The following is an 18,565-nucleotide window of genomic DNA, read 5'->3' as shown; positions in this document are numbered from 1 at the left end:
CATGACAGCCTTGAGTGTGAAAATTGAAATGGAGGCCGCTCTACACTAAAAATGGTTGATTGCTGTCTGGTAGGTAAGATTTGTACTAGTTTTCATACATCACTTTTACCGACACCAAAGTTGTCATTGTGGGCGCTGCATATGCTTTTCAGCATCGGCGTGCATAAAAGCGGGCGCATGCACTGATGAAAAATTGTCTGCAAAATTTGTCTGCTGCATTTCTATCAGAACTGTTATGGAATCAATCATTATGGACATCGGAGAAAATTGGACACCAATACCAATTGTTTGATTGTTTGGTCTCTTTAATTAGGAAGAAATTGTGCTCAACTTTGACACATTTTTCTTCCCTGTTAACTTTTAAAAAAGGAGAGGGTGGGAGTGGACTGCTGATGGGCAATTTTCTTGTATTATTTTTGTGCCACTTACCTTTCCACCTGTTCTCAGAGGTATATCAGAGGCTCTTTCTCAGTGAGTTTGTGGCTGAAGTTGAGCTTTGTGTATGGGCATTATATGTCACGATAAGCATCAATCAAAGCTCAATCCAAGAGGCCTTAAGCAATCTCAGAGCATCAAACGAAGAGATACAGAATGGAGCGACGGAACCTGGTCTCTCAATTGCAATCAGCATCCACCGGATTACACGCTGATAAATGAGAAACCTTTAGCGCGTGAATGATACCCATGTCCAGTAGTTGAATCTTTCATGTCGCATTCGGTGGCAGAAAAAGTGTGGTCTCTGCAGTCGGGGAAGGCTGCACGTGGTGCGCCGAGCAGTTGTCGGCCACAAGTAAGACCTTTCTGTTTTCCTTCATCATGTCACGGTCGAATGCAAACAGCCACTTGGCGAACAATTTGCACATCATCCAAGTCTTTCTGTTGTGTCTGTAGCAGACTGCAACATTAGTCCCAAAGCACCGCGGCTTGCAGGAGACTTCCCGATCACAAATGGCAGCCGCCTGGCCTACCTCTCGAAATGGAGATGTTAGCTGGAGAGTGATGAAACGGGGGGAAAGGGAGGGGAAGGGGGTTGCCGCGCATGTCGCGCTGGCGTGGTAAGGGCGAATTTTTCGACAGCGGGGTCGATTTTACTGCGCCTTCACGTTCGCTCTAACCAAGTTGTGTGGCCATGGTTCGTTTTATCTAAGACGCAGCGCCATTACCACAATACATATTGTGGCGGTAGCTCCCCCCTCGTTCGTAATAACCGAGCGTTTGTTATAACTGCGGCCGTTATAAGTGGGCTCGACTATATTGCACCTTAATTTTTGCACTGAGGTTTTTGGTATTGCCCAAGTAAAAATACCAAAAAGATTATATTTACACTTTGCACTGCGTGGCACTGTCGGAATTTGTTTTAAGAGGCATATGGCAATAATTTCATGCTCTGTTTATTCAAGTGCTGCCAAAACTAGTCGCTTCCTTCCTTCTTAGGCAATGATTCATGTTCGTTATCAGCATACACTCGCTACTGCTGTGTGTATTTGGGTAGCAAACCTGGATGTGTTTTGTGACCCGTATGTCTTAACGGCTAGGCGTTTATTTCCGAAGGTGCCACTTCTGATGCTAATACATTGTGTTACTGAAATGACTGACAAGTGCAGTTCGGGAACTTTCAGCCTTGAAATATCTGTGGGTCTGTGGAAAAATGAAGATCAGTTGACATTGTTCTACTAGTATCATAAGCTGTTCAGATGCACGGGGAGATGGTATTTAGATGCACTTAGAGGTGCATAAGCTGAGGTAAAGGAGTATAAATATGTATGTTGTCTGTTGTAGGATTTTGGCTTTAGTCGATTCATAATGGTCAAAGCAGAATAACTGCAACCCAAAAAGCCCCAACACAACTCATTTAATTAATTATTAGGGCACTTACCACGACCAGTTTCGACTTGGAAAGTTCCGAGCATGAGCACAGGGTGACGTCAAAGTTGCAAAAACACCACAGAAACACCCCTACTGGCACGACTGGTGATCTCGTGGACACAGGATCTGATGACGCATAGGGTAGTGTTTTTCATCTGCTTGCGATCTCACGTGGAAAAAAAATATTGTTACCAAGCAACAATTCAGCATAGTTTCGGTCTAACATTATTTCGCCCAGTGGTGCAGACATTAACAGTATTGCCAGACACCTTTATTTCGAACCATTCACCTGCGATGAAGCAGGAAGCAGCAGCAGTATGTTAACTCTATAAGTCAGCTTTGCCACTGCTGCCAGCCAAGCCAGCGTTTGGAAAAATGTTCGAGTAGAGAGGTTTTAGCATGGTGCGGTCCACCCGTGGTCAGCCACTGTGGCCTGCTACCACGCGCCGCCGGTATACTGCACATTGATTGGTTCCGATGTGGCAGGCCTGTGTATTGCCGTCCAAGCATGTGACGCCATCTGGCGCCATCACTCTGGGCGTGCAGAGTAGAACGCATGATGGCAGACCATGGTAATTTTTCTTCGCATAAATAACAAATCTTCGTATAGAGAACTGTCAGTAACTAATAATTTAGGAGGATCGTTGGCCAATACTAAGGTGCTGGTAAAGGTGATATGTCATAATGAAATAAAACAGCGCTGTTTTATTTCATTATGCAGTACCAACTAGCCCGGCATCTTGCACTTCTGAACTTGTGATATGTTACATGTGTTTTCAGTTGCATCTTGCCTGTACTCACCTATGGGGCTGAAGCGTGGAGGCTAACCAAGAGAGTTCTACTTAAGTTGAGGACAACCCAGAGGGCTATGGAACGAAAAATGGTAGGGGTAACATTAAGAGATAGAAAGCGTGCAGAGTGGGTCAGAGAAATAACTCAAGTTACCGACATTCTAGTAGAAATTAAGAAGAAGAAATGGACATGGGCAGGACATGTAGTGTGAAGAGAGGATAACCGATGGTCGCTGAGGGTAACAAACTGGATTCCAAGGGAAGGAAAGCGTAGCAGGGGGCAGCAGAAAGTTAGGTGGGTGGATGAGATTAAGAAGTTCGCAGGGGTCAAGTGGATGCAGCTAGCACAGAACTGGGTTAAGTGGAGAAATATGGGAGAGGCCTTCGCCCTGCAGTGGGTATAATCAGGCTGGTGATGATGATGATGATGACATGTGTTTTCTGGAGAAATTGGGAAAGAATGGCGCAGTTAGGGCTAAAACATTGACCTAAAGTAATATAATACCCCTGCTACACAGGAGTTTCGAATGCCTTCGAATCGAATGCCATTCGACTCGAATGCCGAACGTGCGCTGCTACACGGTGTGTTTCGACAGTATTTGACTGAAATGTCATTCGAATTGAATGAGCTACGTGAAGACATTCGAGATTTTGGAATGCCTTCGAAACGCGAACACAGCAAGTGCCGACCAATAGCAGGCCGGCAGGTCGCCATCGCTTTGCTCCACCCACAGCCAGGCTGCACGACGAGGTTCGCGACTGCTTCGCTCTGCGGTGTTGTTGATTTAGATGTCTCTGCTGCTTGCTTTCTTCTGCTGCCTGTTTCCGGAATAGCTCGTGTATTGGCTAAATGAGTGCTTGGAGATACTATTACACAGCTTGGTATTTACCGCGTGAGTGCAAAAGTTGCTCGCGAATGCGCCGATGCGACGATTTCGCTCCGGTACGCTTGTTTACATCGATGTGCACATAAAACCAGTGCTCGTTTACCTGACATGAAGCATAGGTTGTGCTGTACTGTTATGAAGTAATATCTTCTCTTTCGAACCGTTCGTACTATTACTTGTTTACATAGTAAGACAACTCTGTAGGAAGTGCTGATGCGATTGCCTACCTTGAAGGCACTTTACAGTCTGTTTGGTGATGTCGCATACGACCGGGGCTTCTCGCTGATTCTCCCTGTTTTCTCTAACGTGACCACTACCTTATATAGATTGCTTTAACCAAAAGTATGTGCAGTGACCGTTCACATTCACTACAATGGTCTTATTTGCCATTTGCAAGTGACGTTTCCGACTTTGCTGGGTCACATCGATGCCTTCTGTCTATTGTATGCGCGACCTGCCATGTGAACAATAGTCGATTTCAGAACAGTATTGCCAAAACTACAATCAATGGCCATTTGCATTCATTAAAACTTGTGCATTGGCTCTGGAGAATCGCTGAAAGCGCGAGTACTGCTTACTCGATGATAGGCTATCGTGGAGAAGAGAGTTGCCGTCGAATGAAATGCAATCATTTCACATGAGTTTATCGCATGGTTGAGTGTTCAAGTGTGAAATATAGCCGCTCGTTTCGCTTGTATTTGTAATGTATAACGTAGATACAAGCGCTCTCATCACGGCGTCGCCTCGCCAACCTAAAATTTACGTAAAGCCACCGCGATCTGTCGAAGGCATAAATGGCTGCTGTCCATGTCGATTGCCCGAAAAACATGACGCAGTAAAATAATATGCGGCTGTTGGACATGCTTGTGTTGCTGTCGGTCTGGCGTGACCATGAGAGCCACTGTCATGGCGCCGTTGTACATTGTACAAACTGAAGAGAAGCGAATTCGTACAGAAGCGAAACTCGATGCAGAAGCGCCGTTGCAATACCGCGAGCGAATTCTGAAGCTTTTGAATGAATCTGGAAGCTGTCGTATAGCACCGCGGGAGCCCGTTGAGTCCGAATGTCATTCGAAATCTCGAATGCCAGTCGATTCGAATATCATTCGAAGATGCCCGTGTAGCACAGGTATAAGACATTTTGTTTTGTGGAAGTTTATATTTAGTTGGTATTAAAAAGCAGTGCTTGTATGTTGTTCAGGAAAAACATTTTGAGCTTCAGCCTGTAAAAATTGATTGTTTTTTAACTAATCTTTAGTGTGATATAGCTGTTCATTTGTCTGCAAATTTTAAAGGGTGTCACATGTCAGGAACATTCTTTCTCCACACAGTATTGAAGCACCATAACTTTTCCAAAAGAGATCAATATGGGTCAAGTGAAAGTCTTATGCATTTATTGAGGAATGACCGATATGTGACTGTAGAATGTGAGAAGACATTACAGTTATTATTTTTGCTACCTTGACGACCTTTCTCCTGGTTGCTCTGCTTGTAATGCCCTGGTCTTCTGTTTCCCAAGATTTGCATTGCACGAGGTATTTTATTCATAGAAAATTTTGTGGCTTTTTTTACATGTTGGTGCATTATAATAACAAATGCTGGAATGAAGTAACCTGAAGTAACCAGTACTGATGATGTTGAGCAAAAGCTTGTGTCTTCAGTCTAAATTGAAATGCGAACTTTGCAGTGAATGGCTCCTGACACTGATTGCAACAACAATTGTCCACTGTATTGTTTCATCCCAGCTGTTCTTGATATTAGAGAGACAGTATACTGTGATCTGCGATCCGCTACTGTGACCCTCTCCCGCGTGTGGGCGGCGCGCATGCACTGATTGGTCCCGACGCGGAAGGTCTATGTATTTATTATATGTATTTATGTATTTAAAGAAAGTACGGTGTTTGGGTATTTATTCTAATGATTCATTTAGTTTTGTCTACACCACGGTAGCCTCAGTTAAGTTGGGCTTCGCACAGAAGCGAGATTCCGAAGGGGCGACCAAGGTCAAGGGGCAGTTTGACGCAAGCAGATTTATGATGGTCGCGCGGGCGACCGCTTCTCGAAAGTGAGCCCAGAACACATGGCAGCGGGCGACGCCGCCGGCTCTCTCCGTCCCGTGCCGCGAGGGAGGCAGAACAGTGCAGTTAGAGCGCACAGCATAAGCACGTGGTTGTGGGTTCGGCGCTAACTGCGGTGTCTCCCGGTTCGAGTGGAGAAGGCGCAGAGGCCATAAATCCCGAAACGCGGCGTAACACGGACCTGGGGAGAACGCGCTGTTGACATGTCTTCCCGAGAAGACGCCTGTGTGTCCCTTTGAATCCGCCGCCCGCGCGCAACCGACCAAGAGCAGGGATCGGAATGTTTTGGCCTGAGGTTTGCGCGTGTGTGTTTTTATGTATTTTCGGAAGTGTAACCGTTGACGCCGTTTGTCTTTGCGACCGTTTGGCACCTCTTGCGAGGGAGGATTTTGGAGAGGGAAAAGTTGCAGATGTATGTGTTTGTGTGCGCAACCACTCGCCGCTTAGTGCGTGCTTTGTGTTTGTATTATTTGACATGCGTAGGAGAGGGGTATATGTGGCACAATGATTGGCGAGCCCATTTCAAAAGACTGCATGTTATTGGCCACAGAGTGGCGTACGTTGATTGGTCAACGGACTAAACTGGAATTTTGGGTAACGCTAAGAAAGCGAGCGTTGGACAGTTGGGCTTGGAAGAGAGTTGGGCTTGGAGCAGAGTTGGGCTCGGACGAGAGTCGAGAGCAGACTGGTTGTTCGAGGAGGGAGGCTAGGCTGACGGAGGGCCCAAGGGACTCCGGCCTAAAGTGTAGCAGAAGGCCAAGGCCTGATTCTGCTAGCCTCTGACCTCTGATCGTACACCCCGTTGAAGTTAACCCTCTGTTTGATGTCACACCCGACGACATTATTGTAAATACTAAGTTGTAAAAAGGTGTAAATAAACGTGTACAGTCCGAGAAGAGAAGTCGTCATCTCCGCACCGCAATGTGTCACTGAGCCACGGACGCAGCGGTGGTCACCAACACCACTCGGTACGAGCGAAGGCAGCAGAAGAAACAGCAAGAACACCTGCTGTATAGGGAAGCCCATCGATTCCCCAAGCCTTCGCACCTTTTGAAAATAACTGGCGCAGTCGAGACAGGATCGGCCCAGCGACTTTCTGCGGAGTGGCGAGAGATCAACGACGCCTCGGACTGTGCATACGACGCTTGGTATGCGCCGATGTCAGAGGCTGAGCGAATTAAGGAAAAAGAGGAAAGGGAGAGAAGGGAGAAAAGAGTAGCGCAGATCCACGAACGCCTGCGGCAGTTAGCCATAGCCAAGGAAGAGCTAAGGCAGGAAAGGAAAAGGCTCGAGGAGGAGGAGCGCTTACGGAGGGCAGCGCGTGAACTACCGGAGCCGGTGCAAATTCAGGCGTACACTCCCACAGATGGCACTGATCAAGCGCTGATCGAGGCGGTCGGTAAGGAGAGTGCAGTTGAAGTTCGCGTTGAGGAGACGCGAGTTGTAGAATCAACCGATGTTGAGAGAGAGGAGCAGTCTCATATCCCTGAGGTAGAGACGTGTTCTACGGAGGCGCCTCTGACATGGAATGTCATTAGCCAAAATGAGCAGGTCAAGTCTTGCGAGGTAGCCGAATGTGCTCACCATGCTAATGACGCGAATGTGAGCAAGGACGCGAAATGCTTGGTTGGCGCGAGCGCTGAACTTGTGTTCCCGACCGAAGCGGCAGAGTGCCAGGCAGGCTGTGTCGAGAGCGCCACAGTCCAAACAGTGATCGCTACACCAGTAGTAGCGTCCGAGGAGCCAGCAGCCGCAGAGCTGGTTAGGCGAAGCGATCCCGAGCCGAAAAACACGGGTTCGTGTGAAGATGCAGATGAGCGCAGTCTGGGGCATGGTCTGAGCGATGGCGGCGGAAATTGCGTCCCACGCTTAGAAAACAGTAAAATAACATTGTCACATGCAGCGATGGACCATGACCAGCGTTGTGACCTCGGTGCGCATCTGCGTAAAGGAAGGACAGCTAAGGCGGAGCCTCCGGAGAATGAGCTTTCTGAGACAGGCACAATAGTCTCAGAGGCACCTTTTGGGTGCATTCTTGTTCGTGCTTCCGAGGAAGCGCGTGTGTCGTGCACGCAGGCAGCTAGCGTCTTATGTGATGCAGGAGAGCGGCACAGCCGGAAAGCAGGGCGCGTGCGATTGTCTTGCATGCTGCGGCTCGTCTGTGCCGTGCGAGCAGTCAAGCTGTTTGATCCCGGTGGTAAGCGCCGAGCAATGTTCACAGTCAACCCACTCTGCCACTGCCAGTTGTGACAGGCGTAAAGATCCCCTGTGGCTCGACCACGCGCTGAAGCAGTGATTTGGAGTGGGGGAACATTGACTCATCCAAGAGACTTTGAGCACGGAGTGGACAGTCATTCCTGTGCCGGACTATGTGTCTTGTGTGAACTCTGGCTTTGTGCTCTATCATGCTGTGTTTATTGCCTTGTTTCGTGCTGTATACGCCAAGCAGTGTTACCTTGTATTGCTTTGTGTGGTGTCGTATACGCCAGGAGTGTTGTTCAGAGTTTTGGCGCATGCATTACTTACCGTTTGCGAATATGCACACCGGATGTTGTCGTTCAGGGCGCACACGCCTATGTACGGAGCGGTGCACTATTGTTTGCATGCTGCGTTGGTTTGTTTTGTTTGGTGTACGCCACACCCCAATTCCCCCCCCCCCCCCCCTCTTCCCCCTGTTAGAGGAGTTTTATGTTGAGCGTACAGCAAGTGTACGCGCAACATTCTCGATGGGGAGGAGTTAAGTTGGGCTTCGCACAGAAGCAAGATTCCGAAGGGGCGACCAAGGTCAAGGGGCAGTTTGACGCGGGCAGATTTATGACGGTCGCGCGGGCGACCGCTTCTCGGAAGTGAGCCCAGAACACATGGCAGCGGGCGACGCCGCCGGCTCTCTCCGTCCCGTGCCGCGAGGGAGGCAGAACAGTGCAGTTAGAGCGCACAGCATAAGCGCGTGGTTGTGGGTTCGGCGCTAACTGCGGTGTCTCCCGGTTCGAGTGGAGAGGGCGCGGAGGCCATAAATCCCGAAACGCGGCGTAACACGGACCTGGGGAGAACGCGCTGTTGACATGTCTTCCCGAGAAGACGCCTGTGTGTCCCTTTGAATCCGCCGCCCGCGCGCAACCGACCAAGAGCAGGGATCGGAATGTTTGGGCCTGAGGTTTGCGCGTGTGTGTTTTTATGTATTTTCGGAAGTGTAACCGTTGACGCCGTTTGTCTTTGCGACTGTTTGGCACCTCTTGCGTGGGAGGATTTTGGAGAGGGAAAAGTTGCAGATGTATGTGTTTGTGTGCGCAACCACTCACCGCTTAGTGCGTGCTTTGTGTTTGTATTATTTGACATGCGTAGGAGAGGGGTATATGTGGCACAATGATTGGCGAGCCCATTTCAAAAGACTGCATGTTATTGGCCACAGAGTGGCGTACGTTGATTGGTCAACGGACTAAACTGGAATTTTGGGTAACGCTAAGAAAGCGAGAGTTGGACAGTTGGGCTTGGAAGAGAGTTGGGCTCTGAGCAGAGTTGGGCTCGGACGAGAGTCGAGAGCAGACGGGTTGTTCGAGGAGGGAGGCTAGGCTGACGGAGGGCCCAAGGGACTCCGGCCTAAAGTGTAGCAGAAGGCCAAGGCCTGATTCTGCTAGCCTCTGACCTCTGATCGTACACCCCGTTGAAGTTAACCCTCTGTTTGATGTCGCACCCGACGACATTATTGTAAATACTAAGTTGTCAAAAGGTGTAAATAAACGTGTACAGTCCGAGAAGAGAAGTCGTCATCTCCGCACCGCAATGTGTCACTGAGCCACGGACACAGCGGTGGTCACCAACACCATTTGGTACGAGCGAAGGCAGCAGAAGAAACAGCAAGAACACCTGCTGTATAGGGAAGCCCATCGATTCCCCAAGCCTTCGCACCTTTTGGAAATAACTGCCTCAAAAGCTTAAATATATGCCAAGAAACCACTCCATGCTTTGCGTTGTTATATTGGTTAATGCTCCTTGTGACTGGACCCTTCAAACTTTTTGCCATTTTGTTTCCTTTTGTTAGAAATTGTTTGTTGTATTGGCGATCAGTTTTCATTAATGCCCCTCTGCCACTCGTGCTCAGACCTCTAAACCTAAGATTCGAATCCAGACATCTAGTCACAAGACAAACATTCCATCACATTCACACGCTCAGTCAGCTGGACTGCTCATACAACCATGTGATAACTTTTCCGGCTTTCATTGGTCATTTGCTGCCTCTCGTTGTGGCGTCAGCACAGCTTTGGCATTTTTTTCTGTTTAGCAGATGTCACATGAGAGCGTGACTAGATTGTTGGACCATTAGGTGATGTTTGTCATACTTTTACCAATGCCAAGTGTCAGGTGACGTGATAACGTCATGGCATAACCTGTAGTGTCAAATGTGGTTTGATGTCATGGCATGCATTGTCTGGGTGATGTGTGATGCACGTTGATTAGCTCCCTGCAACATGTGACGTTGTGCGCCGACTACTGTGCAGAGTTGCTTGCTTGTGCCCACCACGGCAGTCTGTAGGCTTTGGTGCCTTTGGACTGTCACAGAAAAACAATTAATATACATGTATGTATTAAATTATTCTATGCTGGAAAAAACACAGCCCCACAATACGGCTTCTGCGCACCTTTTGCGCAATACTGGAGAGTAGCTGTCTTGTAGAAGCGCATTCTTTTGGGGAAAAGCTTGCTTGCTGGTGTGGAAATTGCGGGGCACCTTAGCACCTGACTTAATAGAAATGTGACATCACATCTTGGCACCTCGCTTGCGTTACATGCCTGTGACACAGACTAAATGAGACGTATGTGCAAGGTGCATTTGCTCATTGGCCGATGGAATCAAAACTCTGGGTCTACAACACTTGTTATCAGAATGCATATGTGGCTAAATATGGCAACCGTGTGCATTGCCTACGGTGTACAAAAAGGCACGTGCGGTGCCTGCTCGTTTATGGGCATTACTGTTAAGATCAACAAATTTTCTGATTCCTTGAGATTCATCCTAAATGGAGTCTGCCGCATTAAACTTGGTTAACAAACCAGCACGTGCTTGCAAGAAGAGTACTGAAAGCTGGGGACTGGCCAGGGTGGGTGTTTACGAAATCCACAAAAGGAGCCCTCAGAACTCAGTTTAATAAACCCTGGTCTAAATACCTTGCCTTTTATTTTGGCACTTGTAAAATTCGACTGTTAAGCACAAGAAAGAAAAATGAAGACAGCTCAAGGTTAAAAAGATACCATAGAAAAGCTTAGGCTGACTTGTAATTTATAAATCGCCACATTCTTCCAAAGGATCTACTTTTACGGAAAAGAGAGCGTTATATACACAGAAAAAGGCGATGAAATGAAGTACAAGAATCTCCATCACGAACCACTCTTGTGAGTAACCTGTAGTGCAGAATTTATGGGCACGCAGAGGCTGACCTGCTCAACCACTCACTTTCAATGCAGGGACCACGAAGTAGTTTTCAGTTCATATGTCACAAGTTTAAATCGAGTAACAGAGAATTTTGAAAATGCAACTCTCTCAACGATAAGTGTGCCTCTTACTGTCAGGCAGACATCATCTTGCCCAGAGAGAGCCCCAGAATCAGTTTTTCCTGAGAGCAAAGATTAGATGCAGTTGTCTCACTGTCCTTCTGAGCGTTTCTTATCATTTACTTTTTGTAAATTCGTCACGTATCCTTGTGGTATAGGATACAGTGAGATTTTATTGATGGATAATTTTTGGTTACAGCTTCTTATCTGAAGATTTCACTCCTTTCGTTTGTATGTGTGTGTGTTCTGTTGTTAATCAGGCCTTTTTTTTTCTGCCCTTCATTTAGGAGTAAAATTATGTTAGAGGTGCGCTTATTAACTTCAGGGAGTACTATTATCTGATAAAGGAAGAAAGAGATAAAGTAAACTGGGGATATTGGAGAGGAGCTCTTGCAGTAGTAGAAAGGCTCTGTGTCCTAGAATTATTAATGTCGAAAACTTCTGCACATTTTGAGCAGGGACGTGACATCGGGGTAGCCACTTGTTCCCATTGACCTGAGAAGCGATGCACACCGTTTTTCTCATTCTTGTTTTCCTTGCTCTTTTTTATTTTTTCTTTCCAGGAGAGAATTGAATGGTCCCACACATTCAAGGGGAAATATTTCAACTTTATCGGCTACTTCTTCTCTCTGTACTGTATATGGAAGATATTTATTGTAAGTTTTTTCTTGTGTGTGTGAGCAGAGGGGAGAATATCACAAAAAGCATGAGTTTCATTACAGTCGGGCATTTTGTTTACATGAACAGTCCTCAGCAAATGAAATGTGGTGCTCTGAATGCAGTGAATGCTCTGAATGAATACATGCTCCTTTGTTGTGCACGTATGCTTACTGAATTAGTTTTTCCTGGAATGAAGCTCTAAGGGTGTCTGTGCTTTTGCGCGTTTGCTTTTCATTAGTCTCCTGAAGCAAGCTTGCTCCACCGTGGTGCAGAATATATTGAAGATCACATGCTCACATTTTCAGAGTTCATTCAAACAAAGAATACGGTGCGACACGCAAAGGCCAAACATGCAAAGTGTGACCCAAGTTAATTCATCTTTAATGTAAAACTTCGTAATTTGAATGTTAAACTCGTCTAGATCTTTGGATGGGTAGCACTTAAATTTGTATTCAGTTAGTAATCGTAATTGAATACTGCCTGATTAGGGCTACGGAAATGCCTATCTTTTGTCCAGAACAGCTGTGCAATGTGCTTACACCTGCTGTAGTGCTAAGGAGCTGGTCCAGAGTGAGGAAATGTGAAACCAGACATTGTTTTATGGTGCAGACTTTGCATGACAAGATAGTTTGGAAAATAGATTGTTTATATCTTGCTAAGCACAATGCCTTCCCCTTTTTTCTATTGTTTGTTTAGTCCTAGAGATTTTATTTCGTAGCTTTTGAGTGTAGTGATCATTATGCATAATATGCGGGCAACACTTTTGGGTTTTGCTGTTTATTTCATCGTTAAAAATGCGTCAACTCCGAAAAAAAAACAAAAACATTCTGCAGCACAATGCTTGTGATGGATGTTTCAAGCATCTCCTATCTGTTATGCATTTGTGGCACTCATTGGCTAGGAAGGACAGTTATCTCTGTGTAGTTTACATCAGCTGTGGTGCTAGGTTCTATAACAAGAATATTTTGTGTGATTTAGAGCTTGTGCAGACACTTCACAAGGTAGTTCGGGTGGTCTTGTCTATTTTGCTGTCGCTCCCTTATCAGGGTACGCACTAGTATATGGGAAGCTTGTATATTCTGCGCTAATGTTAGCTGCTGGCCCACTCGCACCTTTAGTGGTATAATATGTTAGTTCTTACGACTGCTAAGTTTGTTGTTCTACTGTTATTGTCTAACTTTGCTCTCTCTCTGTCACACCCACACACACAAAGTATATGTTGGCTCTTTCAGTACCTTTTTGTCTCATCCTTCACTTGAAGTTCGGGAAATCCAAACACCTTCCTAGATACTAGGTTGTGTCAGGTTTGCATTTGTGGACAGTTAAGAGTGCTTCTGCTCAGTACTAGCTCATGCAGCCTGTTTTAAATTTAGCAAGCCTACTTTTGCTCTTCATGATATCTGTTTCAAACTCTTCCTCTCTCTGTGTGTATGTTTGTGTGGTGCTATATTTCTTTTGTCATTTTTGCAGTGCACGATCAACATTGTGTTTGATCGTGTCGGGAAGGTGGATCCTGTCACGAGAGGAATGCAAATTGCTGTGCATTACATGGGATTTGATGTTGATGTGAGTAGGAACCCTTGTTTTCCGGCTTTTATTTCTAGCTCCCATTTTGCACAGCTACTGAAAGTTATCCCAGGAGACATATGTCTAGAGGTGTCACCCTCTAATGGGAGGTGACCGACAAAGAGGGTATAGCTGTGCTCTAGAGGTTCATAGTCATAGCTCGATGGTATGACCCCATTAATCTTGTTGACGCAAGTCATTATATATGAAGTTTTCTTGGAAACCAAGCTTTTTCAGTGTGCTTGTACCTCATTTTAATGTTGCAGCTCGCTGTCCAGGCAGTAACCGTGGATGAAAATGCATGGAGCCCATTGAGGTCCACATGTCCTTGCCACGTAGTAAATATGAACAGTGATGAGAAAAAAAAATTATGAGGGACTTTAGCTACTAAAGTAGTGAGAGGCGAAAGCCTGAGTGCCGCATTGTGCTATACAATTAACACTAATTAGTAATTGATTAATTGGGCATTAATAAACAATTATGCATCACTGGTAATTGAATTCAGCCTTATGTGGGTAATTAATTAATTAGTCATTAAATAGTAATTGGTCGTTGATTGACATATGGCAATATAAGGCACGCATTCATGCATACTGGGGTGCTCTGTGATCGGTCGAGACCTCTATGACGCCATCCCGCCTCGACCAATCAGAACTGCCGCAAAAGCAGGACACATTTTGTCCACAACAGCATGAGCCATTAAAGGCTTTCGCCTTGAAAAAGATGTTCACTCCCGAATGAGATCTTTCCTTATCCTGTATTTTGAGTGCAGAACAGGACTGAAAGGAAGTGTGAAACTGCAATTGCCTAAGTTATGGCCCCATATATTTTTGTGTGTGTGTGTGGCTTTGTGCTTTACAATGTCACGGTGCACAATTAGCAAGCTTTACTATCTGCCACATTGTATGAATGATGGTGAAGTGAGCTCCTCAACTTGTGCTGGGTTGAAGGGTGCATTCTTCAGCTTTCAGTCGACTGAGTGCAGATGTGCACTACTGCTTTTCACCAGATTTGAAAAACCATACCGTTGGGGGGTACATCATCGTACCCGCTAGAGTACCGTTGAATCTATCGTGGTGGTTAAAGGGCCCATTGTTTACGAAAACGAGAAAGCGCGCACGAGCAATGGGTATCCCGTCTATCGTCACCGCAATGCAAAACTTTTTAGGCATTTATTGGCATCGAAGATATGGGCGATCAAAAACGATTCTCCTCCTCTCCCCACTCAACTCTGCCCGCTCTGGTGTACAAGAAAAAAGGAAGTAAACAAGTCGCAACGGCGCCCCATCACACTTCATCCCGCCCACATAGTAACTTGGGGGCGTCCAGCGAGTCCCAGTGACGTCACGATGGAGGTTTGTATGCGGTACGCGCGGTGGTGCATTGCCCCAATCTGTCCTAAGTGGTAACAAGGATCACTTTTTAAAATTGTTTGTAAATTACATGCTCCGTGCAGAGAATTTTCAAATATGACTCGAATACTCATAAGGACAACATCCATGGATTTCTTACGTTAGAATATTACCGCAAGTAGCGTTTCAGGGGCCTTTCAAGAACTTTAGGATGATATAACCTGCCAAAGTGCTATGTACAGAATTTCAGACGTTCCAACTTCTAGACATTTTCTGGCACCACAACAGATACAAACATGTGAGACACAAATGCATCCTCGAGGAATAAGAGTGCATTCAAGCTTGCTTTCGCAGACACCACGCAACTGGTTTCGGTCCATCCGTTGAAGTCTCTCTGCGCCTTCCTAGTGCTCTGGGGCCTTAGCAAATGACCAAAACTGATTGCACGCTATCCATGACTTGCAGGCCCTAAATGTAATTCATAAATTGCCATGATTGCGATCACTGATCACTTGGTATGCACCGCGAGAAGTAGTGTTGGTGGCACAGCCAGAAAGAAAATTTTTGTTAATGGCTTTCAATGCTTCTGCATACGATTTTTATTTGTTTTGAGTGATAGGAATATATTTGCGATCCCTTGAGATTCCTAGGGAAGGAAAAACAGTTTAGGTTAGGTAGCGAAGCACTGGAAGTAGTAGGCGAATATGTCTACTTAGGACAGGTAGTAACCGCAGATCTAGACCATAAAAGGGAAATAACAAGGAGAATAAGACTGGGATGGAGCGCATTTGGTAAGCACTCCTAAATTATGACTAGCAACTTACCGGTATCGCTCAAGAGGAAAGTATACGACAGTTGCATTTTACCTGTATACTTACTTATGGGGCTGAAATGTGGAGGCTAACGAAGAGGGTTCTACTTAAGTTGAGGACAACGCAGAGGGCTATGGAAAGAAAGATGGTAGGTATATTATTAAGAGATAGGAAACGTGCAGAGTGAGTCAGAGAAATAACTCAAGTCACTGCCATTCTAGTGGAAATCAAGAAGAAGAAATGGGCATGGGCAGGGCATGTAGCGCGAAGAAAGGATAACCGATGGTCGCTTAGGACAACAAACTGGATTCCAAGGGAAGGAAAGTGTAGCAGGTGGCGGCAGAGAGTTAGGTGGGTGGATGAGGTAAAGTTCACAGGGGTCAAGTGGATACAGCTAGCACAGGACCGGGTTAATTGGAGGAATATGGGAGAGGCCGTCGCCCTGCAGTGGGTATAATCAGGCTGATGATGATGATGATAAGATTCGTGTTAGGGAGGTTCAGCTGTATAAGATACCTCTAGGGGCTTTAAACTGCACTGCATTATTTTAACTGTAATTTCAACCAGGATGATCCACTTGGAACACCTGAATTTATTTTTATTTCTTATCACTTTCCATTGCATGCACAGAGGCAGCCTTTTTTCCTTCTTTGTGATTCGTTATTGTGGATGCATCGTTTTATGGACAGTTTTGTTTAGGGATCTATGTATCCATATTGGCAAGGCACTACTGTATGTATACATGATCATTCTGAGTTTTGAATTGTCAATTTTAATTGGAAGACTGTTTGGCATCGTTGGAAAACAGAGGCTGACTGCTGACACTTAACTGATATTTATGGAACCTCAAATATCTGCTTCCTGCTTGCATGTTTCGAGGAAATCTCTGCAAAAAAGAGTTTAATAGAAATCCTGGTAGCAAAGGCATTTAAAAAAGAAAAAAAAAATCTACCAGGAATACCTGCAGTGATTTTAAACTCACCATTCTATTGTTTATATTTACATATACTATGTGTCCTCGAGAATGTGCTTGTTTTCTATGGTTTCAGGTGAAGTTTTGGTCGCAGCACATATCCTTTATCTTGGTTGGCATTATTGTTATCACCTCCATACGAGGTCTTCTCATAACACTCACTAAGGTAAGTCGATTGGCTTGTTCTCCTTCTGGGTTAGTCATTGCGTGTTCCTTTGTCTGAGGCTATTGCTCTCAGCAAGGTGCAATTAACCGTGCATTAAATCCAGTGTTGAATAATAAATACGTAGCAAGAATATGTATTACAGAATAAAACAAAACGGTAAGATTTGGTGGATGGCATAATGTTACCTTTTGTGGAACAGTCGAAGGAAGCAAAGTTGGTAGGTTTGCCTATCAGCAGTTAGCTAAACTTGCTTCCAAGCTCTTGACAGATGAGTGTGGGGTGCCAAATTTTTGTCATTTTGTTGGCAGGTAAAGCTGTATTTCCTTCAAAGCAGTATTCTTTTTCGTTGTTTTCAGTTGTTCATCACCAATGTAACTTAGTGTAGCCTACAAAGCATTAGCTGATAAGTGAACACCCAGTGACTAGATCTAGTAATCGAACGATACAAGCTTGAAATAATTATTGGCAACTTAGGGTGGCTCAGTTTAATGAGGCCTGCTGAAGTGCCTTTAACCATGCTGATATGTCTTAGACACATCTGATGAATTCGTGTCTGGTAGCTGCTCTTATTTTTTGGGGATGTAAGATAACTTTCTTTTCTTTACTGTGTAGTGATGCAAAAAATCTTCCTGCAGTTTTTCTATGCAATTTCAAGCAGCAAGTCATCCAACATCATTGTCCTGGCCCTTGCCCAAGTTATGGTACGCCCTGTTCAAACTTTTTTGTCCACCGCCACCTACTGTTAAATGCCTGAATGAATGTCGCAGCTTGCTCTTGTTTAAACATCAGCTCTACATTTAGAATAATTTACCTATGTCGAGCTTCTGGAACGCAGTAGCAGTCATGATTTGCCATCTCACAAGCGCTCTTATAGGGTTGCTCAACGTGAAAGGGAGTGAGCCTGCACAAAAAGACGAATTTGATCACTATTTCTGTACTAAAACTTAAAATTACTTTTCGATATTATATACAAAGAAGAATTCTAGTTAGCAAAGAGATAAAAGTTGCTTGTGAAACAGAATTATGAAGTAATCATTTTTTGTAATTTCAGGCTTTGTTCTCTTTCATATTGAGTCACACGGTACAACAGCAACAAAAAAAAAAAAAAAGATATTAGGGCTTTCTAGTTTATGCTCACTAGTTCCTGCATGTTTCAGGGGATGTACTTTGTTTCTTCTGTGCTTCTTATCAGGATGAACATGCCTGCAGAATACAGGTGAGACTTGCAGATGTTGTTTCTTGCACAGAATGCACTTTACAGCTTATGTCCCTTCTCAATAGAAGGTCGCGCTTTAAAACAGTTGCCGCATCGATCATGTCGTGAGAAATTGACTTATGTTTTTCAAAAATTTCATTTAAATACTTTCCAGCAAGATTGGTTTTAAGGAATCTCACCATAACATCCTGTGGTGGTCTGCCACGCTCGCTATACATGCGGTTGAAAGTAATGCAGCTTCTGGCGTTGCGAGGTAATCATTGTGCCTACAGCGAAATTGTTATTCCTATGGGCATAGAATATTATGCCACCTTCACAGACCTGTATTGGTATAAGGTACCTGAAAAAAAACTGCCTGAAATGGTATTTTCACGTGACAGAATTCACTGGATTTTCCACCCATATTGAAAACAGCCATGGGGCCATTAGGTCCTTGCAGTTTAGGTATTTAGTCTGTGCATTCAGTGCACAACATGGTGTGAAAACATGGTGTGAAGCTATGGTAGAATTGCAATGGCATGGTCACAACTGATACGGATATCATTGTGATAAGAATTTGAAAACTCTGTGGTAAAGGTACAGTAGAGTCTCAGAATCTGCAGCACAGTCAGAACTGACACGAACATGATGCATATATTGAAATTGTGTTGC

The 18,565-nt window shown here is 45.1% G+C and overlaps 1 protein-coding gene across 1 annotated transcript in view; it reads left to right on the top strand.

Annotated features, from left to right (window-relative positions):
• Positions 1 to 18,565, top strand: part of GPHR (Golgi pH regulator) — a 47,358-nt gene that overhangs the window by 17,956 nt on the left and 10,837 nt on the right. The window contains exons 10-14 of the mRNA XM_084607053.1: positions 11,733 to 11,825; positions 13,300 to 13,395; positions 16,609 to 16,698; positions 17,334 to 17,399; positions 17,856 to 17,914. Of these exons, the coding sequence (XP_084463179.1) occupies positions 11,733 to 11,825; positions 13,300 to 13,395; positions 16,609 to 16,698; positions 17,334 to 17,399; positions 17,856 to 17,914 (404 nt within the window). The remainder of the gene's footprint in view (positions 1 to 11,732; positions 11,826 to 13,299; positions 13,396 to 16,608; positions 16,699 to 17,333; positions 17,400 to 17,855; positions 17,915 to 18,565) is intronic.

The sequence above is a fragment of the Amblyomma maculatum genome, chromosome 6, assembly GCF_055883805.1.
Source record: "Amblyomma maculatum isolate TAMU_Amacu chromosome 6, ASM5588380v1, whole genome shotgun sequence".
Taxonomy (NCBI): Eukaryota; Metazoa; Arthropoda; class Arachnida; order Ixodida; family Ixodidae; genus Amblyomma; species Amblyomma maculatum.
This window is presented reverse-complemented; position numbering and strand designations above follow the sequence as displayed.